A 26,380-nucleotide genomic window follows, 5' to 3' on the forward strand; every position below is an offset into this window, starting at 1 on the left:
GAAGTTGTGGGTCAGCGTTTGTAGAACAGGAATATGGGGTGAAAGTCAGGAAACGTAGTACAGATCTGGCTGTATATACGGAGGAGATGATGGCCATACTGTTGGCCTTGCAGTGGGTGGAGGAAGGTATACCAGAAAGAGTAGTTATTTGCTCTGATTAGTGGGGGTGTTGATGTAATGGCTAAACAAGCACTAAGTAGTGGGGGTGTTGATGTACTGGCTAAACAAGCACTAAGTAGTGGGGGTGTTGATGTAATGGCTAAACAAGCACTAAGTAGTGGGGATGTCGATGTAATGGCTAAACAAGCACTAAGTAGTGGGGGTGTTGATGGAATGGCTAAACAGCCACTAAGTAGTGGGGGATGTTGATGTAATGGCTAAACAAGCACTAAGTAGTGGGGGTGTTGATGGAATGGCTAAACAGCCACTAAGTAGTGGGGGTGTTGATGGAATGGCTAAACAGCCACTAAGTAGTGGGGGATGTTGATGTGGTAGTTTCAATGAGAAAAGCAGAGGTTAAAAGCCTGATATGGACAGTGATGGTGCCGAGATGGCAAGAGCAGTGGAATAGAGATACTAAGGGCAGGAATTTATTTCAAGTACAGAGGAAAGTTGTGGAGGGGAGAAAGGCAGGTAGGGATAGAAGAGGAGGCTATATTTACAAGATTAAGGCTGGGACACAGCCAGGTGAATACGACCTTATATGTGAAATTAAAACATCCAACAGGAAGATGTGAGTAATGCCAGGAAACAGAGACAGTGGAGCATGTATTGATACAGAGTGGACATTATTGGAGGAAAAGAGAGAGGATGAGATCAATTATGAGGGAGAAGGGTGGAGAGGGGTACAGGAAATTAGTTTAAAGAGTATATTGAGTTGAACATCATTAGATATAGTCTCAAATAGTTGTTTATTTGTTTTTAAGAGCAACGGGGCTGGCAGGTAGGATTTAGTGTCTCCCCGTCTCTGTCATACACTCCAGTACAATAGGTGGCGGTAATGCACCTTAACATTGGATGCCAACAGCCGATAAACCCCACCGAAGAAGTTTGCTACACCCTTAAATACGCATGCGCTCTCGCTCAGCCTGTGCACAGAAGAAAACTAAATTAACTCAGCAAAAAAGGTACATCCCTTTTTCAGGACCCTGTCTTTCAAAGATAATTCGTAAAAATCCAAATAACTTCACAGATCTTCATTGTAAAGGGTGTTTTCCCAAGTCCGGTGCAGTCCATGAGGAGGAGATGCACTGCAGTACTTAATGCAGCTGGTGGCCACACCAGATACTGACTGTTACTTTTGATTTCGACAGGGACACATTATTCCATATCTTTTAGTCACATGTCTGTGGAACTTGTTCAGTTTATGTCTCAGTTGTTGAATCTCGTTATGTTCATACAAATATTTACACATGTTAAGTTTGCTGAAAATACAGTGACAGTGAGAGGACGTTTCTTAAAAAAAAAAAAATTGACAAGGTTTTTATGGTTTTAAATTAGTACTAAAGACTGGTACTCATAACCAGTGAAGTTTCTTTAGCGTAGCTCCACTCTCTTGATTGTGTCTAGCACATGTTACGCCTCTTTGTGGTCTCCATGTGAACACTGGGATCCGAGGCCACATGACAGCAGCATCCGTTCTGAGAAGGAGAGGCTCAGTGGGGGAAATCACTTAACTACTAAAATAAACATGTTTGTGGCTCGTAGCATTGCAGCAGATCACAAAGATCTAATCCACGATGTTTCCTACGATTTTCACGGCCGGAGAATGGCAACGTGTTCAAGTGACCAAAGTGTCAAGGTAAAAAAATAAAAAAATAGTGAGCTAAGCTAACTAGCTAGTAGCAGGCTAGCTTGCTAGCTAACTCTTTACCTTATTGATATTGAACTAGACAGCTAATTCAGCAATCAAAAACTGCAGCTAACTAGTTTACTTGATTAATATTACCCACTTTTAGAGAAAAGTAATTCACTGATAATATTTGCAGTTTTAAAACAGTTAGCTAGCTAACGTTAACTAAGCTAACTTAGCTAGTTTGCAAGCCATGCAGCTAGTTTGCTATGCTAGCTAGGATGTAAACAAAATGCCCAGACTGTAACCAGAGGTTGCTTTGGTGAACCATTGTCAATGTTCTGCATCCTTCAGGTTTGGGACAAGAGTGAAAGTGGGGAGTGGCACTGCACTGCCAGCTGGAAGGCAAGTCTGTTTTAGTTCTTTACACTCCAAGATTTAAAAGTCTGTTTTAGTTCTTGCACGTCAAGATTTAAAAGTGTGCTTTGAATTGTAGCTAGCTCCTCTCCCTTTTTGAAAGGACTTTCTTTGCTTATTCAGTTCTGAAATGGTCTGTAGAATGAAGGTTTGTTATTGACTTGTCTTTGCAGACACACAGCGGGTCAGTATGGAGGGTGACATGGGCCCACCCTGAGTTTGGACAGGTGCTGGCCTCCTGCTCCTTTGACCGAACAGCCGCTGTGTGGGAGGAGATAGTTGGGGAGTCTAATGATAAACAGAGGGGGCAGAGCCACTGGGTAAGACTCCTGGACATTCAGCTACGAGCCTGGTCCCACATATATTTGTATTCTCCTGCCGATCTTGTACCAGGCTATTGTCCAGCCACTGCTGTGAGGTGATTTCTTTAACCCAACTTATTGGGTGAAAGAGACATGTGCCTTGGTGTGCAGTATCGGCAACAAACTCTCATTCTGCTTTAGATAAAGAGGACCACTCTGGTGGACAGCAGGACATCGGTGACGGACGTGAAGTTTGCTCCTAAACACATGGGTCTGATGCTGACCACGTGCTCAGCAGACGGGGTGGTGAGGGTCTACGAGGCTCCAGACGTGATGAACCTCAGCCAGTGGTCCCTGCAGCACGAGATCTCCTGTAAACTCAGCTGCTCCTGTATCTCCTGGAACCCCTCCAGGTCAGCTTCACTGAGTCCATAGATTTAGGCCCAATTCACTCCAGGTGAAACCAGTCAGTGATTTTTAAGATTAAATCACTTTTATTTGTCAATTGTTTACAATGTCCAATGACCTAGTGTTCATTGGTGTTGCTGATTGGACACAGTGTCCAATGAACTACAGTGTTCATTGATGTTGCTGATTGGACACAGTGTCCAATGAACTACAGTGTTGCTGATTGGACACAGTGTCCAATGAACTACAGTGTTGCTGATTGGACACAGTGTCCAATGAACTACAGTGTTCATTGGTGTTGCTGATTGTACAGTGCACACGCTGTTACACGCCTGTGTTACATTCTCTATAGCATTGCGTATTCAACTCTGACCCTACGAGGTCCAGAGGCTGCTGGTTTTCTGTTCTACCTGATAATGAATTGCACGTAGCTGGGGTCCCCGGTCTAAACCAGTCCCTGATTAGAGGGGAACCACCCACCTGGTGTCCCAGGTCTAAACCAGTCCCTGATTAGAGGGGAATCACCCACCTGGTGTCCCAGGTCTAAACCAGTCCCTGATTAGAGGGGAATCACCCACCTGGTGTCCCAGGTCTAAATCAGTCTCTGATTAGAGGGGAATCACCCAACTGGTGTCCCAGGTCTAAACCAGTCCCTGATTAGAGGGGAATCACCCACCTGGTGTCCCCGGTCTAAACCAGTCCCTGATTAGAGGGGAATCACCCACCTGGTGTCCCAGGTCTAAATCAGTCCCTGATTAGAGGGGAATCACCCACCTGGTGTCCCCGGTCTAAACCAGTCCCTGATTAGAGGGGACTCACCCACCTGGGGTCCCAGGTCTAAATTAGAACAATGATAAAATGCAGTGGCGCTGCTTCGAGGTCCAGAGTTGAGTTGGAGGGCTGTAGAGTTTCTAGAGTTGAGTTGGAGGGCTGTAGAGTTTCTAGAGTTGAGTTGGAGGGCTGTAGAGTTTCTAGAGTTGAGTTGGAGGGCTGTAGAGTTTCTAGAGTTGAGTTGGAGGGCTGTAGAGTTTCTAGAGTTGAGTTGGAGGGCTGTAGAGTTTCTAGAGTTGAGTTGGAGGGCTGTAGAGTTTCTAGAGTTGAGTTTGAGGGCTGTAGAGTTTCTCAAGATGTTACTTGAGTGTTCCACTGCTGTCAAAATGCATTTGGAGCTCTCCTTCAGCTGTAGATAATAATGGGCTATTGTATTGATGCCTATTAACATGTTACCTAGTTTAATAACTCTATTTATCAGCAGCTGTAGATACTAATGGGCTATTGTATTGATGCCTATTAACATGTTACCTAGTTTAATAACTGTCTATTTATCATTGTCTCCTTAGTTCTCGCGCCCACCCTCCCATGATAGCAGTGGGAAGTGATGACAGCAACGTGATGTACGGTGGGAAGGTTCAGATCTACGAGTACAATGAAAACACTAGGTCAGTCCTATTACCTGGCTATTACATTATTAGTATAATGAATACACTAGGTCAGTCCTATTACATTATTAGTATAATGAAAACACTAGGTCAGTCCTATTACATTATTAGTATAATGTAAACACTAGGTCAGTCCTATTACATTATTAGTATAATGAAAACACTAGGTCAGTCCTATTACATTATTAGTATAATGAAAACACTAGGTCAGTCCTATTACATTAGTAGTATAATGAAAACACTAGGTCAGTCCTATTACCTGGCTATTACATTATTAGTATAATAAACACTAGGTCAGTCCTATTACATTATTAGTATAATGAAAACACTAGGTCAGTCCTATTACATTATTAGTATAATGAAAACACTAGGTCAGTCCTATTAAATTATTAGTATAATGAAAACACTAGGTCAGTCCTATTACATTATTAGTACAATGAAAACACTAGGTCAGTCCTATTACATTAGTAGTATAATGAAAACACTAGGTCAGTCCTATGACATTATTAGTATAATGAAAACACTAGGTCAGTCCTATTACATTATTAGTACAATGAAAACACTAGGTCAGTCCTATTACATTATTAGTATAATGAAAACACTAGGTCAGTCCTATTACATTATTAGTATAATGAAAACACTAGGTCAGTCCTATTACATTAGTAGTATAATGAAAACACTAGGTCAGTCCTATTACATTATTAGTATAATGAAAACACTAGGTCAGTCCTATTACATTAGTAGTATAATGAAAACACTAGGTCAGTCCTATTACATTAGTATTATAATGAAAACACTAGGTCAGTCCTACTACATTATTAGTATAATGAAAACACTAGGTCAGTCCTACTACATTATTAGTATAATGAAAACACTAGGTCAGTCCTATTACATTATTATTATAATGAAAACACTAGGTCAGTCCTATTACATTATTAGTATAATGAATACACTAGGTTAGTCCTATTACATTATTAGTATAATGAAAACACTAGGTCAGTCCTATTACATTAGTAGTATAATGAAAACACTAGGTCAGTCCTATTACATTAGTATTATAATGAAAACACTAGGTCAGTCCTACTACATTATTAGTATAATGAAAACACTAGGTCAGTCCTATTACATTATTAGTATAATGAAAACACTAGGTCAGTCCTATTAAATTATTAGTATAATGAAAACACTAGGTCAGTCCTACTACATTATTAGTATAATGAAAACACTAGGTCAGTCCTATTACATTAGTAGTATAATGAAAACACTAGGTCAGTCCTACTACATTATTAGTATAATGAAAACACTAGGTCAGTCCTATTACATTATTAGTATAATGAAAACACTAGGTCAGTCCTACTACATTATTAGTATAATGAAAACACTAGGTCAGTCCTATTACATTATTAGTATAATGAAAACACTAGGTCAATTATACAGGTGGAGCAGATGGTTACATGAGCCTGGTCTTTTAGTTCACGTTATCATGTTGTCAGAGAGAGTCTGGTCTTTTAGTTCACGTTATCATGTTGTCAGAGAGTCTGGTCTTTTAGTTCACGTTATCATGTTGTCATAGAGTCTGGTCTTTTAGTTCACGTTATCATGTTGTCAGAGAGTCTGGTCTTGTAGTTCACGTTATCATGTTGTCAGAGAGTCTGGTCTTTTAGTTCACGTTATCATGTTGTCAGAGAGTCTGGTCTTTTAGTTCACGTTATCATGTTGTCAGAGAGTCTGGTCTTTTAGTTCACGTTATCATGTTGTAGAGTCTGGTCTTGTAGTTCATGTTGTCAAAAGTTCACGTTATCATGTTGTCAGAGAGTCTGGTCTTGTAGTTCACGTTATCATGTTGTCAGAGAGTCTGGTCTTTTAGTTCACGTTATCATGTTGTCAGAGAGTCTGGTCTTGTAGTTCACGTTATCATGTTGTAGGAGAGTCTGGTCTTTTAGTTCACGTTATCATGTTGTCAGAGAGAGTCTGGTCTTTTAGTTCACGTTATCATGTTGTCAGAGAGTCTGGTCTTTTAGTTCACGTTATCATGTTGTCAGAGAGTCTGGTCTTTTAGTTCACGTTATCATGTTGTCAGAGAGTCTGGTCTTTTAGTTCACGTTATCATGTTGTCAGAGAGAGTCTGGTCTTTTAGTTCACGTTATCATGTTGTCAGAGAGTCTGGTCTTGTAGTTCACGTTATCATGTTGTCAGAGAGTCTGGTCTTTTAGTTCACGTTATCATGTTGTCAGAGAGTCTGGTCTTTTAGTTCACGTTATCATGTTGTCAAAGTCTGGTCTTTTAGTTCACGTTATCATGTTGTATAAGAAAGTCTGGTCTTTTAGTTCACGTTATCATGTTGTCAGAGAGTCTGGTCTTGTAGTTCACGTTATCATGTTGACAGAGAGAGTCTGGTCTTGTAGTTCACGTTATCATGTTGTCAGAGAGTCTGGTCTTTTAGTTCACGTTATCATGTTGTCAGAGAGTCTGGTCTTGTAGTTCACGTTATCATGTTGACAGAGAGAGTCTGGTCTTGTAGTTCACGTTATCATGTTGACAGAGAGAGTCTGGTCTTTTAGTTCACGTTATCATGTTGACAGAGAGAGTCTGGTCTTTTAGTTCACGTTATCATGTTGTAGGAGAGAGTCTGGTCTTTTAGTTCACGTTATCATGTTGTCAGAGAGTCTGGTCTTTTAGTTCACGTTATCATGTTGTCAGAGAGTCTGGTCTTTTAGTTCACGTTATCATGTTGTAGGAGAGAGTCTGGTCTTTTAGTTCACGTTATCATGTTGTCAGAGAGAGTCTGGTCTTTTAGTTCACGTTATCATGTTGTCAGAGAGAGTCTGGTCTTTTAGTTCACGTTATCATGTTGACAGAGAGAGTCTGGTCTTTTAGTTCACGTTATCATGTTGTAGGAGAGAGTCTGGTCTTGTAGTTCACGTTATCATGTTGTCAGAGAGAGTCTGGTCTTTTAGTTCACGTTATCATGTTGTCAGAGAGTCTGGTCTTGTAGTTCATGTTGTCAGAGAGAGTCTGGTCTTGTAGTTCATGTTGTCAGAGAGAGTCTGGTCTTGTAGTTCACGTTATCATGTTGACAGAGAGTCTGGTCTTTTAGTTCACGTTATCATGTTGTCAGAGAGAGTCTGGTCTTTTAGTTCACGTTATCATGTTGACAGAGAGTCTGGTCTTTTAGTTCACGTTATCATGTTGTCAGAGAGTCTGGTCTTTTAGTTCACGTTATCATGTTGACAGAGAGAGTCTGGTCTTTTAGTTCACGTTATCATGTTGACAGAGAGTCTGGTCTTTTAGTTCACGTTATCATGTTGTCAGAGAGTCCGGTCTTTTAGTTCACGTTATCATGTTGTAGGAGAGTCTGGTCTTTTAGTTCACGTTATCATGTTGTAGGAGAGTCTGGTCTTGTAGTTCACGTTATCATGTTGTAGGAGACTCCTCTACCTTAAGAGGGAAATTCTCTGTCTTTGATCAGGAAATATGCGAAAGCCGAGACATTGATGACGGTGACTGATGCGGTGCACGACATAGCCTTCTCCCCGAACCTGGGGCGGTCCTTCCACGTGCTCGCCATAGCAACCAAAGATGTTCGGATCTTTAAGTTGGTACCTTTGCGGTGAGTGTATAAATTGCGATTTTTAAATATATATTTTTTTATATATATTTTTTTGTACACTTTTACAAACTTTTTCTGACTTAGTATAATGTACATATTGAGTTTTCTGATAGATATTAGCTGTATATATATTTTTTAGACTTGCTGTATTGTCGAAGTTGCAGATCATAGCCATTCAGAGCCGTTACCGTGTCCATATGTTATACTGACCTGTTCTGCATCTCTCTCTCGTCTGACAGGAAGGAGAGCAGCTCAACAGGCCCTACTAAATTTGAGGTTCAGATCGTGGCCCAGTTCGACAACCACAACTCCCAGGTGTGGAGAGTCTCCTGGAACATCACGAGCACCTTGCTGGCCTCCTCAGGAGACGACGGCTGTGTCCGACTTTGGAAAGGTGATCTGTCTAGTATAGACTGAGAAGGAGATCTATCTAGTATAGACTGAGAAGGTGATCTGTCTAGTATAGACTGAGAAGGAGATCTATCTAGTATAGACTGAAAAGGCTGTGTCCCACTCTGAGAAGGTGATCTATCTAGTATAGACTGAGAAGGTGATCTATCTAGTATAGACTGAGAAGGTGATCTATCTAGTATAGACTGAGAAGGTGATCTATCTAGTATAGACTGAAAAGGCTGTGTCCCACTCTGAGAAGGTGATCTATCTAGTATAGACTGAGAAGGTGATCTATCTAGTATAGACTGAGAAGGTGATCTATCTAGTATAGACTGAGAAGGCTGTTTCCCACTCTGAAAAGGATATCTATCTAGTATAGACTGAGAAGGTGATCTATCTAGTATAGACTGAAAAGGCTGTGTCCCACTCTGAGAAGGTGATCTATCTAGTATAGACTGGAACACAGAGATCCTATTAATGATCCACTCTGGGAAGGTGATCTATCTAGTATAGACTGAGAAGGTGATCTATCTAGTATAGACTGAGAAGGTGATCTATCTAGTATAGACTGAGAAGGTGATCTATCTAGTATAGACTGAGAAGGTGATCTGTCTAGTATAGACTGAGAAGGTGATCTATCTAGTATAGACTGAAACACAGAGATCCTATTAATGATCCACTCTGGGAAGGTGATTTATCTAGTATAGACTGAAACACAGAGATCCTATTAATGATCCACTCTGGGAAGGTGATCTATCTAGTATAGACTGGAACACAGAGATCCTATTAATGATCCACTCTGGGATCTTAAAGATGTACTGTGGAGAAATCGCTCCATTTCCTGGTTGCTGAAATTCTAATAGTTTGATTACTTTCTGTTTGTGACACAAAAAAGCAACTTTAATGTAATAATGGTACCATCTAAATCACTGTGAAATATTGTCCATAAGCGTATTGTATTTTTAGCTGTTTGAAGCTGGTGTACAAAGGTAAAAGACACAAGACCGGGTAGCATAGAAAATAACAGATCTATAACTTCTATTTCTATGTGTATTTGGTCAGGTCTCCCCAAAAAGTTACATATCACAGCTTAAAGCACAACAACATCACACAAAATGGATGACTTAGTGCACAAAAAACAGAATGGATGACATAGTGCACAAAATGGATGACGTAGTGCACAAAATGGATGACGTAGTGCACAAAACAACAGAATGGATGACGTAGTGCACAAAATGGATGACGTAGTGCACAAAATGGATGACGTAGTGCACAAAATGGATGACGTAGTGCACAAAATGGATGACGTAGTGCACAAAATGGATGACGTAGTGCACAAAATGGATGACGTAGTGCACAAAAAACAGAATGGATGACGTAGTGCACGAAAAAACAGAATGGATGACGTAGTGCACGAAACAGAATGGATGACGTAGTGCACAAAACAGAATGGATGACGTAGTGCACAAAACAGAATGGATGACGTAGTGCACAAAAAACAGAATGGATGACGTAGTGCACAGAATGGATGACGTAGTGTACAAAAAAGCAGAATGGATGACCTAGTGCACAAAACACAGAATGGATGACCTAGTGCACAAAACACAGAATGGATGACGTAGTGCACAAAACAGAATGGATGACATAGTGCACAAAACAGAATGGATGATGTAGTGCACAAAAAACAGAATGGATGATGTAGTGCACAGAATGGATGACATAGTGCACAATAAACAGAATGGATGGTGTAGTGCACAAAAAACAGAATGGATGATGTAATGCACAAAAAACAGAATGGATGATGTAGTGCACAAAAAAACAGAATGGATGATGTAGTGCACAGAATGGATGAAGTAGTGCACAAAAAAAACAGAATGGATGATGTAGTGCACAAAACACAAAATGGATGACGTAGTGCACAAAAAAACAGAATGGATGACGTAGTGCACAAAAAAACAGAATGGATGACGTAGTGCACAAAAAAAACAGAATGGATGACGTAGTGCACAAAACACAGAATGGATGACGTAGTGCACAAAACACAGAATGGATGACGTAGTGCACAAAAAACAGAATGGATGACGTAGTGCACAAAACAGAATGGATGACGTAGTGCACAAAACAGAATGGATGACGTAGTGCACAAAAAACAGAATGGATGATGTAGTGCACAAAAAACAGAATGGATGATGTAGTGCACAAAAAACAGAATGGATGATGTAGTGCACAAAAACAGAATGGATGATGTAGTGCACAAAAAAACAGAATGGATGATGTAGTGCACAGAATGGATGACGTAGTGCACAATAAACAGAATGGATGATGTAGTGCACAAAAAACAGAATGGATGATGTAGTGCACAGAATGGATGACGTAGTGCACAATAAACATAATGGATGATGTAGTGCACAAAAAACAGAATGGATGATGTAGTGCACAAAAAACAGAATGGATGACGTAGTGCACGAAACAGAATGGATGACGTAGTGCACAAAACAGAATGGATGACGTAGTGCACAAAACAGAATGGATGACGTAGTGCACAAAAAACAGAATGGATGACGTAGTGCACAGAATGGATGACGTAGTGTACAAAAAAGCAGAATGGATGACCTAGTGCACAAAACACAGAATGGATGACCTAGTGCACAAAACACAGAATGGATGACGTAGTGCACAAAACAGAATGGATGACATAGTGCACAAAACAGAATGGATGATGTAGTGCACAAAAAACAGAATGGATGATGTAGTGCACAGAATGGATGACATAGTGCACAATAAACAGAATGGATGGTGTAGTGCACAAAAAACAGAATGGATGATGTAATGCACAAAAAACAGAATGGATGATGTAGTGCACAAAAAAACAGAATGGATGATGTAGTGCACAGAATGGATGAAGTAGTGCACAAAAAAACAGAATGGATGATGTAGTGCACAAAACACAAAATGGATGACGTAGTGCACAAAAAAACAGAATGGATGACGTAGTGCACAAAAAAACAGAAATGGAGTGCACAAAAAAAACAGAATGGATGACGTAGTGCACAAAACACAGAATGGATGACGTAGTGCACAAAACACAGAATGGATGACGTAGTGCACAAAAAACAGAATGGATGACGTAGTGCACAAAACAGAATGGATGACGTAGTGCACAAAAAACAGAATGGATGACGTAGTGCACAAAAAACAGAATGGATGATGTAGTGCACAAAAAACAGAATGGATGATGTAGTGCACAAAAACAGAATGGATGATGTAGTGCACAAAAAAACAGAATGGATGATGTAGTGCACAGAATGGATGACGTAGTGCACAATAAACAGAATGGATGATGTAGTGCACAAAAAACAGAATGGATGATGTAGTAGTGCACAATAAACATAATGGATGATGTAGTGCACAAAAAACAGAATGGATGATGTAGTGCACAAAAAACAGAATGGATGATGTAGTGCACAAAAAACAGAATGGATGACGTGTAGTGCACAGAATGGATGACGTAGTGCACAAAAACAGAATGGATGACGTAGTGCACAAAAAAACTGAATGGATGATGTAGTGTACAAAAACAGAATGGATGACGTAGTGTACAAAAAAACAGAATGGATGACGTAGTGCACAAAAAACAGAATGGAAAGTGCACAAAAAACAGAATGGATGACGTAGTGCACAAAAAACAGAATGGATGACGTAGTGCACAAAAAAACAGAATGGATGACGTAGTGCACAGAATGGATGACGTAGTGCACAAAAAACAGAATGGATGACGTAGTGCACAAAAAACAGAATGGATGATGTAGTGCACAGAATGGATGACGTAGTGCACAATAAACAGAATGGATGATGTAGTGCACAAAAAACAGAATGGATGATGTAGTGCACAAAAAACAGAATGGATGACGTAGTGCACAAAAAACAGAATGGATGACGTAGTGCACAGAATGGATGACGTAGTGCACAAAAAACAGAATGGATGATGTAGTGCACAAAAAACTGAATGGATGATGTAGTGTACAAAAAACAGAATGGATGACGTAGTGTACAAAAAACAGAATGGATGACGTAGTGCACAAAAAACAGAATGGATGACGTAGTGCACAAAAAACAGAATGGATGACGTAGTGCACAAAAAAACAGAATGGATGATGTAGTGCACAAAAAACAGAATGGATGATGTAGTGCACAAAAAACAGAATGGAAACACAGAATGGATGACGTAGTGCACAAAAAACAGAATGGATGATGTAGTGCACAAAAAACTGAATGGATGATGTAGTGTACAAAAAACAGAATGGATGACGTAGTGTACAAAAAACAGAATGGATGACGTTGTGCACAAAAAACAGAATGGATGACGTAGTGCACAAAAAACAGAATGGATGACGTAGTGCACAAAAAACAGAATGGATGACGTAGTGCACAGAATGGATGACGTAGTGCACAAAAAACAGAATGGATGATGTAGTGCACAAAAACTGAATGGATGATGTAGTGTACAAAAAACAGAATGGATGACGTAGTGTACAAAAAACAGAATGGATGACGTAGTGCACAAAAAACAGAATGGATGACGTAGTGCACAAAAAACAGAATGGATGACGTAGTGCACAAAAAACAGAATGGATGATGTAGTGCACAAAAAACAGAATGGATGATGTAGTGCACAAAAAACAGAATGGATGACGTAGTGCACAGAATGGATGACGTAGTGCACAAAAAACAGAATGGATGATGTAGTGCACAAAAACAGAATGGATGATGTAGTGTACAAAAAACAGAATGGATGACGTAGTGTACAAAAAACAGAATGGATGACGTAGTGCACAAAAAACAGAATGGATGACGTAGTGCACAAAAAACAGAATGGATGACGTAGTGCACAAAAAACAGAATGGATGACGTAGTGCACAAAAAAACAGAATGGATGACGTAGTGCACAAAAAAACAGAATGGATGACGTAGTGCACAAAAAACAGAATGGATGACGTAGTGCACAAAAAACAGAATGGATGACGTAGTGTACAAAAAACAGAATGGATGACGTAGTGCACAAAAAACAGAATGGATGACGTAGTGCACAGAATGGATGACGTAGTGTACAAAAAACAGAATGGATGACGTAGTGCACAAAAAAACAGAATGGATGACGTAGTGCACAAAAAACAGAATGGATGACGTAGTGCACAAAAAAACAGAATGGATGACGTAGTGCACAAAAAACAGAATGGATGACGTAGTGCACAAAAAACAGAATGGATGACGTAGTGCACAAAAAACAGAATGGATGACGTAGTGCACAAAAAACAGAATGGATGACAGTGTACAAAACAGGGATCTGTTTCAGAAGTGTGAACTCCTTGTGAACTGTGTAAAGTCCCCCACACATTTACACTGTTTCATTGGTTCCCATCTTCTGGTCCCCAGCCAACTATATGGACAACTGGAAGTGTACAGGCATCCTGAAGGGAGACGGAAGTCCGGTCAACGGGTCGTCAGGACAACCCGGTGCCATGAATACCATGGTGGGGTCCACTGTCCAGACCTCCCAGAATGCACTGAACGGCTCTGCTGCAGGAAGGTAGGAGGCCGCGCCCGCTGTCGGCCGGCCAGAGCTGGTGACTGACTGCCTGCCTCACTGCTTTACTGTCTCTGGGCCTGACTGACACTGCAGCGCTGACCCCTCCCTGGGTCAACTGACACTGTGTGTTGCGCTCATGCAAAGAGCTTGGCTTGTGGCAAGGCCCAGCAGGCCAGACCCAGCACGTAGGCCTGCTCCCTGTGGCAGGTCTGTCTGCTCGTCATAAAAGGAGTGTTTGGGAAGGCTATTTGCTACAGTTTTTTAAATGTTCGTACAACAGCAGACTGATGTTTGGATTGTACAATAATTTATGGTAATTGTTTATTGACACCATTTTATGTTGATTGGAACATGAATGTTATTTTGAAGAATATAATTTTTTAAACATGTTAGATGAATTGTTACAGATGTCTGTGGTCCTCACATAATGCCCTGGAAATCATTTCAATACATTTACATACCAGGGCCAAACATACAGGCTCGCTAAATTGAATAAATTGACTCTTTTGATGTAATCTTATAATAGCATGTGTAGAATGTTTGGATGGCATATTGATAAATAATAAAAATATATTTTCAATATATAAAACAATTACCAAATCCCTAATCTTTGCATGTTGTAGGAGCATCTGGGATATAATCTGATAATAATCTCTATTAACCTGCTGGTAATCTGCAATGAATGTGAATGAAATAATGACTGAAGGCTGTTGAACCATGCTAGTGCTTTAACAACACACATGGCTGAGTTTATATTCAATATTCCACCCTAGTACAGTACATCAACATCCAGTTTATACTCCTAGTACAGTACATCAACATCCAGTTTATACTCCTAGTACAGTACATCAACATCCAGTTTATACTCCTAGTACTGTACATCAACATCCAGTTTCCAGACATTATACTCTCTCTCCTAGTACAGTACATCAACATTCAGTTTATACTCCTAGTACAGTACATCAACATTCAGTTTCCAGACATTATACTCTCTCTCCTAGTACAGTACATCAACATTCAGTTTATACTCCTAGTACAGTACATCAACATTCAGTTTCCAGACATTATACTCTCTCTCCTAGTACAGTACATCAACATTCAGTTTATACTCCTAGTACAGTACATCAACATTCAGTTTATACTCCTAGTACAGTACATCAACATCCAGTTTATACTCCTAGTACAGTACATCAACATCCAGTTTATACTCCTAGTACAGTACATCAACATCCAGTTTATACTCCTAGTACAGTACATCAACATCCAGTTTATACTCCTAGTACAGTACATCAACATTCAGTTTATACTCCTAGTACAGTACATCAACATTCAGTTTATACTCCTAGTACAGTACATCAACATCCAGTTTATACTCCTAGTACAGTACATCAACATCCAGTTTCCAGACATTATACTCTCTCTCCTAGTACTGTACATCAACATTCAGTTTATACTCCTAGTACAGTACATCAACATCCAGTTTCCAGACATTATACTCTCTCTCCTAGTACAGTACATCAACATTCAGTTTCCAGACATTATACTCCTAGTACTGTATAATGGTCCATAAGAAAAGCCTAATTATCCCTCACTAGAGGTGACTATTCTGCCCTAAAATCCACTCCGTTCTGCAAGGCCTCTGCTAACCTGTTACATTGTATGGTGTTACGTTTCTCTGTTTTTAATGACAACCTTTTTCTGTACTCCTGTCCAATCTTTGATTAAAAAAAATGCATCGTATTGTGATTCGTTGACGACTGTGTGTTTTGTACATGTTCATTCAGACAATCTAATTTTAAAAAATGAAAAAGTTTGCTTGCGCATTATTGTCCCGTTTTCAATAAGGACTCATCCCTGTGTGGTCTATTGGACGTGATGGGATGCTGCTTGTTGCATGCACACAGGAACGGCCAGAGGATCCCCTTTAGCCCTCGCCTGCGGAGCCTGCCTGCCCCGAAGACACTCCACCAGCCTGTGTACTGTTAGCCTAAAGCCCGCTGAGCAGCGAGCACGCTGGTGACCATGCATGGACCAGGATGCCACTGCTTCGGCAATACTTTTAATAGGTGTTGCTTTATTACACATCCAATTGTATTTGTCACATGTGCCCGAATACAGCAGGTAAATGCTGATTTTAAAAGCCCTGAAACAACAAAGCAGTTTTAAGAAAATATATATATTTTTTAAGAAAAACAAAGAGCAGCAGTATATAACAATACAGATCTGTAGTTCTGCTGAGTACCTTACCACATAGTCTCCTGTTAGTTCTGCTGAGTACCTTACCACATAGTCTCCTGTTAGTTCTGCTGAGTACCTTACCACATAGTCTCCTGTTAGTTCTGCTGAGTACCTTACCACATAGTCTCCTGTTAGTTCTGCTGAGTACCTTACCACATAGTCTCCTGTTAGTTCTGCTGAGTACCTTACCACATAGTCTCCTGTTAGTTCTGCTGAGTACCTTACCACATAGTCTCCTGTTAGTTCTGCTGAGTACCTTACCACATAGTCTCCTGTTAGTTCTGCTGAGTACCTTACCACATAGTCTCCTGTTAGTTCTGCTGAGTACCTTACCACATAGTCTCCTGTTAGTTCTGCTGAGTACCTTACCACATAGTCTCCTGTTAGTTCTGCTGAGTACCTTACCACATAGTCTCCTGTTAGTTCTGCTGAGTACCTTACCACATAGTCTCCTGTTAGTTCTGCTGAGTACCTTACCACAAGTCTTCTGTTGTGTTCTGTCTGTGTTCTGCTTAATACTGTGTCTTCTGTTGTGTTTCTGTCTGTGTTCCTTAATACTGTGTCTTCTGTTGTGTTAATGTGTCTGTGTTCCTGAATACAGTGTCTCCTGCAGTTCTCCTAGCCCCCTTTATTCTGTTCTGTTCAGCTGAGTAGCCTGTTCACCTCCCATCTTTATTCTGTTAGTTCTGCTGAGTACCTTACCACATAGTCTCCTGTTAGTTCTGCTGAGTACCTTACCACATAGTCTCCTGTTAGTTCTGCTGTACAGCTGCTTACCACATAGTCTCCCCTGTTATTCTAGCTGCTGTACCTTACCACATAGTCTCCTTTATTCTGTTCTGCTGCTGTAGCCTGTTCAATCCTCTGTATCCTGTTCTTACATGCTGTCTGTGTTCCCCTTTATTCTGTGTAGCTGCTGTAGCCTGTTCACCTCCCCCTTTATTCTGTTCTGTATAGCTGCTGTAGCCTGTTCACCTCCCCCTTTATTCTGTTCTGTACAGCTGCTGTAGCCTGTTCACCTCCCCTTTATTCTATTCTGTACAGCTGCTGTAGCCTGTTCACCTCTCCCCTTTATTCTGTATAGCTGCTGTAGCCTGTTCACCTCCCCTCTTTATTCTGTACAGCTGCTGTAGCCTGTTCATCTCCCCTCTTTATTCTGTTCTGTACAGCTGCTGTAGCCTGTTCACCTCTCCCCTTTATTCTGTATAGCTGCTGTAGCCTGTTCATGTCTCCCCTTTTCTATTTTAATTCATTTTCTGTTTTGTTTATTTCTTTGTAGCCTGTTCTTGTTTCCTCTGTTCCCTGTTTCTGTTCTGTACCCCTCTGGATGCCCCCTGTTCACCTGCTGCCCCCCTTTTGATTCTGATGCCCAGTTCAGCTGCCAGCTCCCCCAGCCTGTTCAGCCCCCCTCCCCTCTGTCCCTGCACAGACTTCTGTTCTGTACAGCTGCTGTAGCCTGTTCATGTCAACACCCTGCCTGAACACTATTTGAATTCATTTCTCTGTTTTTGTTTATTTCTTTGTATCCCATTGTTGTCTTGTTTCCTGTCTGAACACAGCTGTTTCTTGTTTCAACACCCTGCCTGAACACAGCCCCTCTGGATGCCCCCAACACAGCTGGTCAGCCCTCCACCTGCCTGAACACAGCTGACCCTCTCTGAGCCCTCAACACCCTGCCTGATGCCCTTAGAGCCCCAACACCCTGCCTGAACACGGCTGACCCCTAGAGCCCTCCACCCTGGCCATCCATGGCCACACCCCCCAATCCCCTCTGTCCCTCAACAGACTGCCTGAACACGACACCCTCTAGAGCCCTCAACACCCTGCCTGAACACGACTGACCCTCTAGAGCCCTCAACACCCTGCCTGAACACAGCTGACCCTCTAGAGCTCTCAACACTGACCCTGCCTGAACACAGCTGACCCTCTAGAGCCCTCAACACCCTGCCTGAACACGGCTGACCCTCTAGAGCCCTCAACACCCTGCCTGAACACGGCTGACCCTCTAGAGCCCTCAACACCCTGCCTGAACACGGCTGACCCTCTAGAGCCCTCAACACCCTGCCTGAACACGGCTGACCCTCTAGAGCCCTCAACACCCTGCCTGAACACGGCTGACCCTCTAGAGCCCTCAACACCCTGCCTGAACACGACTGACCCTCTAGAGCCCTCAACACCCTGCCTGAACACGACTGACCCTCTAGAGCCCTCAACACCCTGCCTGAACACGACTGACCCTCTAGAGCCCTCAACACCCTGCCTGAACACGACTGACCCTCTAGAGCCCTCAACACCCTGCCTGAACACGACTGACCCTCTAGAGCCCTCAACACCCTGCCTGAACACGGCTGACCCTCTAGGGCCCTCAACACCCTGCCTGAACACGGCTGACCCTCTAGAGCCCTCAACACCCTGCCTGAACACGGCTGACCCTCTAGAGCCCTCAACACCCTGCCTGAACACGGCTGACCCTCTAGAGCCCTCAACACCCTGCCTGAACACGGCTGACCCTCTAGAGCCCTCAACACCCTGCCTGAACACGGCTGACCCTCTAGAGCCCTCAACACCCTGCCTGAACACGGCTGACCCTCTAGAGCCCTCAACACCCTGCCTGAACACGGCTGACCCTCTAGAGCCCTCAACACCCTGCCTGAACACGGCTGACCCTCTAGAGCCCTCAACACCCTGCCTGAACACGGCTGACCCTCTAGGAGCCCTCAACACCCTGCCTGAACACGGCTGACCCTCTAGAGCCCTCAACACCCTGCCTGAACACGACTGACCCTCTAGAGCCCTCAACACCCTGCCTGAACACGACTGACCCTCTAGAGCCCTCAACACCCTGCCTGAACACGGCTGACCCTCTAGAGCCCTCAACACCCTGCCTGAACACGGCTGACCCTCTAGAGCCCTCAACACCCTGCCTGAACACGGCTGACCCTCTAGAGCCCTCAACACCCTGCCTGAACACGGCTGACCCTCTAGAGCCCTCAACACCCTGCCTGAACACGGCTGACCCTCTAGAGCCCTCAACACCCTGCCTGAACACGGCTGACCCTCTAGAGCCCTCAACACCCTGCCTGAACACGGCTGACCCTCTAGAGCCCTCAACACCCTGCCTGAACACGGCTGACCCTCTAGAGCCCTCAACACCCTGCCTGAACACGGCTGACCCTCTAGAGCCCTCAACACCCTGCCTGAACACGGCTGACCCTCTAGGGCCCTCAACACCCTGCCTGAACACGGCTGACCCTCTAGAGCCCTCAACACCCTGCCTGAACACGACTGACCCTCTAGAGCCCTCAACACCCTGCCTGAACACAGCTGACTGGGAGGATACTCTTCTTCTTAGTGACTAATCAGAAGAAGACCTTCCCCTCTCCCAGAACAGTTTGGTTTGGTGCATAAAACCAGTGAATCTTCATGAGCAAAAATGTAATGATTTCTTAGCCATTTTGTTTACGATAGTCCCTCCATATGTAAACAGCCCTAGTGCTGACTGACAGTCTGACAGTCTGCCTCCTTGGCAGTCGGCCCAGATGTAGTCTCCCAGAGTTGTGAGTGATGATTCTCTAGATATATTTGATCTGTGTTTTTATTTAATTAAAAACCAACATGCTGGTTTACTACGGTGCCTGGCGGTTCAAACTCACATCACTGTGTTGGAATGTGTCTTTACAAGACCGTGGCTCTGTGGGTGTAATTAATGTGGGCGTAATGCCTGTGTGGGTGTAATTCCTGTGGGTGTAATGAATGTGGGTGTAATTAATGTGGGTGTAATTCCTGTGGGTGTAATGAATGTGGGTGTAATTCCTGTGGGTGTAATTCCTGTGGGTGTAATTCCCGTGTGTTATTCATGTGGGTGTAATTCATGTGCGTGTAATTCCCGTGGGCGTAATTCCTGTGGGTGTAATTCCCGTGTGTTATTCCCGTGGGTGTTATTCCCGCGGGTGTTATTCCCGCGGGTGTTATTCCCGAGGGTGTAATTCCTGTGCGTGTAATTCTTGCGTGTGTTATTCCTGTGTGTGTTATTCACGTGGGTGTTATTCACGTGGGTGTTATTCACGTGGGTGTTATTCACGTGGGTGTTATTCACGTGGGTGTTATTCCTGTGGGTGTTATTCCCGTGGGTGTTATTCATGTGGGTGTAATTTCTGTGGGTGTAACTAATGTGGGTGTAATTCCTGTGCGTGTGTTTAATTTCAAGCCTAATGTTGTTGCATTAATGAAATGGGGGCTAGTCGATGCATATGAGAGATTTGAAATAATAAATGCTCATTTAAATGTCAAAACTGACTATGCCATCACCACGGTAACATTAAAACCCAACGCGGTTATACAATGTAGCTGTGTAGCCCATGTATCCCATGCACGTGTGCACTCACAATGTGTCATCCATGACTGACTACCATGTGAATCATCCTTTACACTCACAATGTGAATCATCCTTTACACTCACAATGTGTCATCCATGACTGACTACCATGTGAATCATCCTTTACACTCACAATGTGAATCATCCTTTACACTCACAATGTGTCATCCATGACTAACTACCATGTGAATCATCCTTTACACTCACAATGTGTCATCCATGACTGACTACCATGTGAATCATCCTTTACACTCACAATGTGAATCATCCTTTACACTCACAATGTGTCATCCATGACTGACTACCATGTGAATCATCCTTTACACTCACAATGTGAATCATCCTTTACACTCACAATGTGTCATCCATGACTGACTACCATGTGAATCATCCTTTACACTCACAATGTGAATCATCCTTTACACTCACAATGTGTCATCCATGACTGACTACCATGTGAATCATCTTTTACACTCACAATGTGAATCATCCTTTACACTCACAATGTGTCATCCATGACAGACTACCATGTGAATCATCCTTTACAATAATACATAGTGATCCTGAGGCATCACATGGTCTGAGCCAGGATTCTGATCTGAAAGCCCTGAGCACTTTACATTCTAATACTGGGTTTATCTCATGAAACTATCAGACTGAGGGCCCTGGGCACTTTACATTCTACCACTAGGTTTCTCTCATGAAACTATCAGACTGAGGGCCCTGGGCACTGGGTTTATCTCATGAAACTATCAGACTGAGGGCCCTGGGCACTTTACATTCTAACACATTCTGGGCACTTTACATTCTAACACTGGGTTTATCTCATGCACTTTACATTCTAAACTGTCTGAAACTGTCTTGTCCTTCTCACACTGTACACAAATCACAGCAAGTATCTCTCTGAAGTCTGTAGAAAGATGGGAGTCGGTCAGCATTGGTACGGTGTGTTGTATTGACTGTGCAGCTGTCAACTAGCCAAGTGATGGCTGCAGCTGCTGCGGGGAACATGTGCTACTCCTGCAAGTTCCTGACCACTCCTTAGACTTAGGATGGATCATATGGTATGGATCCTATTGAATCTGCAACAAGTGCTACACATTTTGAATATATATCATATACATTTCATGAGCAAAAATAATATACAATTTAACTCGAAATGACAACAATTAGTTGACGAGAAGCACTTAAATCCAATGCTATTTAAAAAAAAAAAATAAAAAAATATATATATACCAGGCAATATATATATATATATATATATATATATATATATATATATATATATATATATATAAAAATATATATATATATATATTTGACCTTTATTTAACCAGGCAAGTCAGTTTAAGAACACATTCTTATTTTCAATGACGGCCTATACTTTCAGAATATATATGTATGTATATATGTGAATAGGCCTCTACAATTGGACTAATTATAGTTAAATGACAAGATAACAATCCAATGGTGATACATCCTTTCACACGGTCAGAGAGGTTAGTCCAATCAAAACGTCTCATTCCTGTCTCCGTCCCGCCCACAGTGATGGTCGCTTAGCGCGGGCTTCCTGTGATTGGTCCAACCGAATACAGTGTTTCTCCGAGGCTCCTGCTACGGTTTGTTTCCGACAAAAAATACGTTACACTTTCAACTGGCTATGAAAATAGATAATTATCTCAACTTTTAGTTAATTGTGTAAGGAAATAGTCACTTAAACGTGTTGTTACGTTAGAAACAGTAAGGTTACGGTGTCTTGCGGCTCCGTCTCGTCGGTTTTCACTCCGGGAGAGAAGAAGCTTCTTCATTTTGTTGTGAACATTGTAACGCTGTTTTACTTTCGGCATTTTGGGGAAAGTACTGGCCTTTAAACTATTCAGTAAGTTAGATTAAAAGGTTTATTTGTGTGTACATCCACTTTGGTTAAAGTGTTTGTAGTTAACTATAACTTAACTTGTGTTGACACACAGGAAAGTTTGTCAAGGTAAGTTTTTGTCAGGCCACAACGACAAAAATGACTGCCTACATTGACTACATTTATCTATATTTATCTACATTGACTACATTTATCTATATTTGACTACATTATCTACATTGACTACATTTATCTGGCCATCTAATATTCATCTAGATGGGACAATGTGACAGGATCTTGTTTTACTTTGTGTTGTTGGTTAACTTGTTGCTTGGACCGGAGTGAATTGACTGGATATTTCAGAGTCTTTGAACATCACAAGGAGGAATCTGCATGTCAAGTCTGTTTTAACTACGACACACTTTCCACCATGAACTGAGGTGTTGCTCGTCTGACTGACCTGTTTTATCAGCAATTGTGATTTATGTTTTTTTTCTTTCTTTCTCTCCACTCAGTTGATGGTCTGCAGTAGAACCTGAGGTAGCGGGCCTAACCGTAGCCCAACATCATGACCGAGAGTTTCAGCAACATCGAGGATGAGGCATTCCCCAGTTTCCTGTCGAGCTCTGTGGGCAGCAGCCGTGCCACCCTGGGGAACATCACCCTGGCCTCCACCCTGGGGCTGCCCGTAGCTGCCTCCACCCTGGCTAAAATTAGAGCTGGGGCCGACAACAGGTGGGTCAGCAGCACCGCTTAACATCAACAGCAATGTCACTGGAACACAAGGCCCTGCAGAACTATAGGGGTTCTGGCTCAGTACCTGTCACTGGAACACAAGGCCCTGCAGAACTATAGGGGTTCTGGCTCAGTACCTGTCACTGGAACACAAGGCCCTGCAGAACTATAGGGGTTCTGGCTCAGTACCTGTCACTGGAACACAAGGCCCTGCAGAACTATAGGGGTTCTGGCTCAGTACCTGTCACTGGAACACAAGGCCCTGCAGAACTATAGGGGTTCTGGCTCAGTACCTGTCACTGGAACACAAGGCCCTGCAGAACTATAGGGGTTCTGGCTCAGTACCTGTCACTGGAACACAAGGCCCTGCAGAACTATAGGGGTTCTGGCTCAGTACCTGTCACTGGAACACAAGGCCCTGCAGAACTATAGGGGCTCTGGCTCAGTACCTGTCACTGGAACACAAGGCCCTGCAGAACTATAGGGGTTCTGGCTCAGTACCTGTCACTGGAACACAAGGCCCTGCAGAACTATAGGGGTTCTGGCTCAGTACCTGTCACTGGAACACAAGGCCCTGCAGAACTATAGGGTTTCTGGCTCAGTACCTGTCACTGGAACACAAGGCCCTGCAGAACTATAGGGGTTCTGGCTCAGTACCTGTCACTGGAACACAAGGCCCTGCAGAACTATAGGGGCTCTGGCTCAGTACCTGTCACTGGAACACAAGGCCCTGCAGAACTATAGGGTTTCTGGCTCAGTACCTGTCACTGGAACAATGCCCTGCAGAACTATCTGGGCTCTGGCTCAGTACCTTCTAAAGCAGCGTTACTGTTATGTAGCTGTGATCAGTGTTCATAACAATCTGACTACTAAACATGAATCTCCTTTCTCTCCAGAGTAAATGCTGTCCAGGCGTCATATCTGGAGGACGGACCGCTCTCTCTGGCTAACTCTCAGTCCAACAACAAGGAACCGGGACAATTCGCCCTCAGCTTCAAAGATGAGCTGTAAGTATCAAGAGTTTGTTTTACCTCACGGCGTACTGCCGTCCCCCAGTGCTTTGCCTCATGGCGTCCTGCTTTACCTCACGGCGTACTGCCGTCCCCCAGTACTTTACCTCACGGCGTCCTGCTTTACCTCACGGCTTACTGCCGTCCCCCAGTGCTTTACCTCACAGTGTACTGCCGTCCCCCAGTGCTTTACCTCACGGCGTACTGCCGTCCCCCAGTGCTTTACCTCACGGCGTACTGCCGTCCCCCAGTGCTTTACCTCACGGCGTACTGCCGTCCCCAGTGCTTTACCTCACGGCGTACTGCCGTCCCCCAGTGCTTTACCTTTAGTGCTTTACCTCACGGCGTACTGCCGTCCCCAGTGCTTTACCTCACGGCGTACCGTCCCCAGTGCTTTACCTCACGTACTGCTTTACTGCCGTCCCCCAGTGCTTTACCTCACGGCGTACTGCCGTCCCCAGTGCTTTACCTCACGGCGTACTGCCGTCCCCCAGTGTGCGGTTTGTGATTGAATATCCTCCATGTTTGCGTGAAAATGTTGCTCACATGGATCCCTCTCTGTCTCTCCACCTCCAGAGATGATGCAGATGACTTCATAGCAGCCCTCCGGTTCTCAGACATGCTGGTGAAGGTGAATCTGGACGAGACAGAGCCCAGGACTAGAGCCTCCTCCCTCGGCCCCAACACCCAGACTGGACCTCTCCCTGGAAGACACTCTGACCATGGAGCGTAACACTGTACCATTTACCTTGGTTTGCGGTTCTGTGTGGCTCAGTTGGTAGACATGGTGCATGCAATGCCAGGGTTGTGGGTTCGATTCCAGGGGCCACCCATAAGTCAAATGGTATCCACACGTCACTAAGTGGTTTTGGATAAAAGACTCTGATAAATAGCATTTAGTAGTATTAGTATTATTAGTAGTATTATTATTATTGTTGTTAGTAGTATTATTAGTAGTAGTACTATTATTAGTATTTTAGCATTATTATTATTAGTAGTGGTAGGAGTAGTGGTAGCTTTAGTGGTGGTCATGCGGTTTGTGATGTGAATATCCTCCATGTTTGCTTCAGTGAAAATGTTGCTAGTGGTATTATTATTATTAGTAGTATTATTGGAGTGGAATTATTATTGGCTTGAGGTTAACCCTACATGGTCTTGTCTCTATCATTATGTCCATCAGGCTGGTCTCTGTCCTTCACTAGTTGATCATGATGCAGGCTGGTCTCTGTCCTTCAGTTAGATCAGTGATGTCCATCAGGCTGGTTCTTCACTAGTTGATAGATCAGTGATGTCCATGCTGGTCTCTGTCCTTCACTAGTTGATCAGTGATGTCCAAGGCTGGTCTCTGTCCTTCACTAGTTGATATAGACAGATGTCCATCAGGCTGGTCTCTGACTAGTTGATAGATCAGTGATGTCCATCCTGGTCTCTGTCCTTCACTAACAGTGATGTCCATCAGACTGGACCTCTCCCTAGTTGATCAATGTCCATCACTCTGTCCCATAGTTGATAGATCGGTAACACTGTACCATTTGACCTTGGTTCAGGCTGGTCTCTGTCCTTCTAGTTGATCAGTGATGTCCATCAGGCTGGTCTCTGTCCTTCACTAGTTGATCAGTGATGTCCATCATGGTGTCCTTCACTAGTTGATCAGTGATGTCCCAGGCTGGTCTCTGTCCTTCACTAGTTGATCAGTGATGTCCATCAGGCTGGTCTCTGTCCTTCACTAGTTGATCAGTGATGTCCATCAATGGTCTCTGTCTTCACTAGTTGATCAGTGATGTCCATCAGGCTGGGTCCTTCACTTTGGATAAAATGACTCTGATAAATAGCATTTATAGTAGTAGTACTATTATTAGTATTTTAGCATTATTATTATTAGTGTGGTCCTTAGTATTATTAGTCCATCAGGCTGGTCTCTGTCCTTCACTAGTGATTATCAGTATGTCCATCAGGCTGGTCTCTGTAGTTATTATTATGTCCATCAGGCTGGTCTCTGTCCTTCACTAGTTGATCAGTGATGTCCATCAGCTGGTCTCTGTCCTTCATTAGTAGTGATGTCCATCAGGCTGGTCTCTGTCCTTCACTAGTTATCAGTGATGTCCATCAGGCTGGTCTCTGTCCTTCACTAGTTGATCAGGTTAACCTGATGTACTACATGGTCTTGATTAAGTGATGTCCTCAGGCTGGTTTATAGTTCATTATGTCCATCAGGCTGG

General features: G+C 43.0%; 2 protein-coding genes across 3 annotated transcripts in view; both read left to right on the top strand.

Moving 5' to 3' along the window:
- The first annotated feature begins 1,568 nt into the window (after nucleotides 1-1,568).
- On the top strand, nucleotides 1,569-15,949 carry LOC124017986 (nucleoporin SEH1). 2 transcript variants are annotated; one of them, XM_046333235.1, is made up of 9 exons: nucleotides 1,569-1,801; nucleotides 2,147-2,197; nucleotides 2,383-2,529; nucleotides 2,713-2,924; nucleotides 4,260-4,358; nucleotides 7,828-7,968; nucleotides 8,208-8,362; nucleotides 13,795-13,948; nucleotides 15,853-15,949. In XM_046333235.1, the coding sequence occupies exons 1-9, from the start codon at nucleotides 1,691-1,693 to the stop codon at nucleotides 15,932-15,934; spliced, it is 1,152 nt and encodes a 383-aa protein (XP_046189191.1). In that variant the 5' UTR covers nucleotides 1,569-1,690; the 3' UTR covers nucleotides 15,935-15,949. The 2 variants fall into 2 exon arrangements, with proteins under 2 accessions (XP_046189191.1, XP_046189192.1); XM_046333236.1 differs by having other exon boundaries at nucleotides 1,570-1,801; nucleotides 15,794-15,902.
- A 6,207-nt stretch (nucleotides 15,950-22,156) lies between these two features.
- Nucleotides 22,157-26,380, top strand: part of LOC124017978 (centrosomal protein of 192 kDa-like) — a 78,132-nt gene continuing 73,908 nt past the window's right edge. The window contains 4 exon segments of the mRNA XM_046333222.1: nucleotides 22,157-22,440; nucleotides 22,932-23,151; nucleotides 24,048-24,158; nucleotides 24,738-24,792. Coding sequence (XP_046189178.1) covers nucleotides 22,985-23,151; nucleotides 24,048-24,158; nucleotides 24,738-24,792 — 333 coding nt within the window. The 5' untranslated portion in view covers nucleotides 22,157-22,440; nucleotides 22,932-22,984.

The sequence above is a fragment of the Oncorhynchus gorbuscha genome, unplaced genomic scaffold (assembly GCF_021184085.1).
Source record: "Oncorhynchus gorbuscha isolate QuinsamMale2020 ecotype Even-year unplaced genomic scaffold, OgorEven_v1.0 Un_scaffold_360, whole genome shotgun sequence".
NCBI lineage: Eukaryota > Metazoa > Chordata > Actinopteri > Salmoniformes > Salmonidae > Oncorhynchus > Oncorhynchus gorbuscha.

Bases quoted from the DNA above. Each gene is read 5' to 3' on its own strand.
- LOC124017986 (XM_046333235.1), top strand. From the start codon at position 1,691: ATGTTTGTGGCTCGTAGCATTGCAGCAGATCACAAAGATCTAATCCAC. The intron at 2,530-2,712 runs GTAAGACTCCTG...ATTCTGCTTTAG, and splicing joins AGAGGGGGCAGAGCCACTGG to ATAAAGAGGACCACTCTGGT. The intron at 7,969-8,207 runs GTGAGTGTATAA...CTCGTCTGACAG, and splicing joins TTTAAGTTGGTACCTTTGCG to GAAGGAGAGCAGCTCAACAG.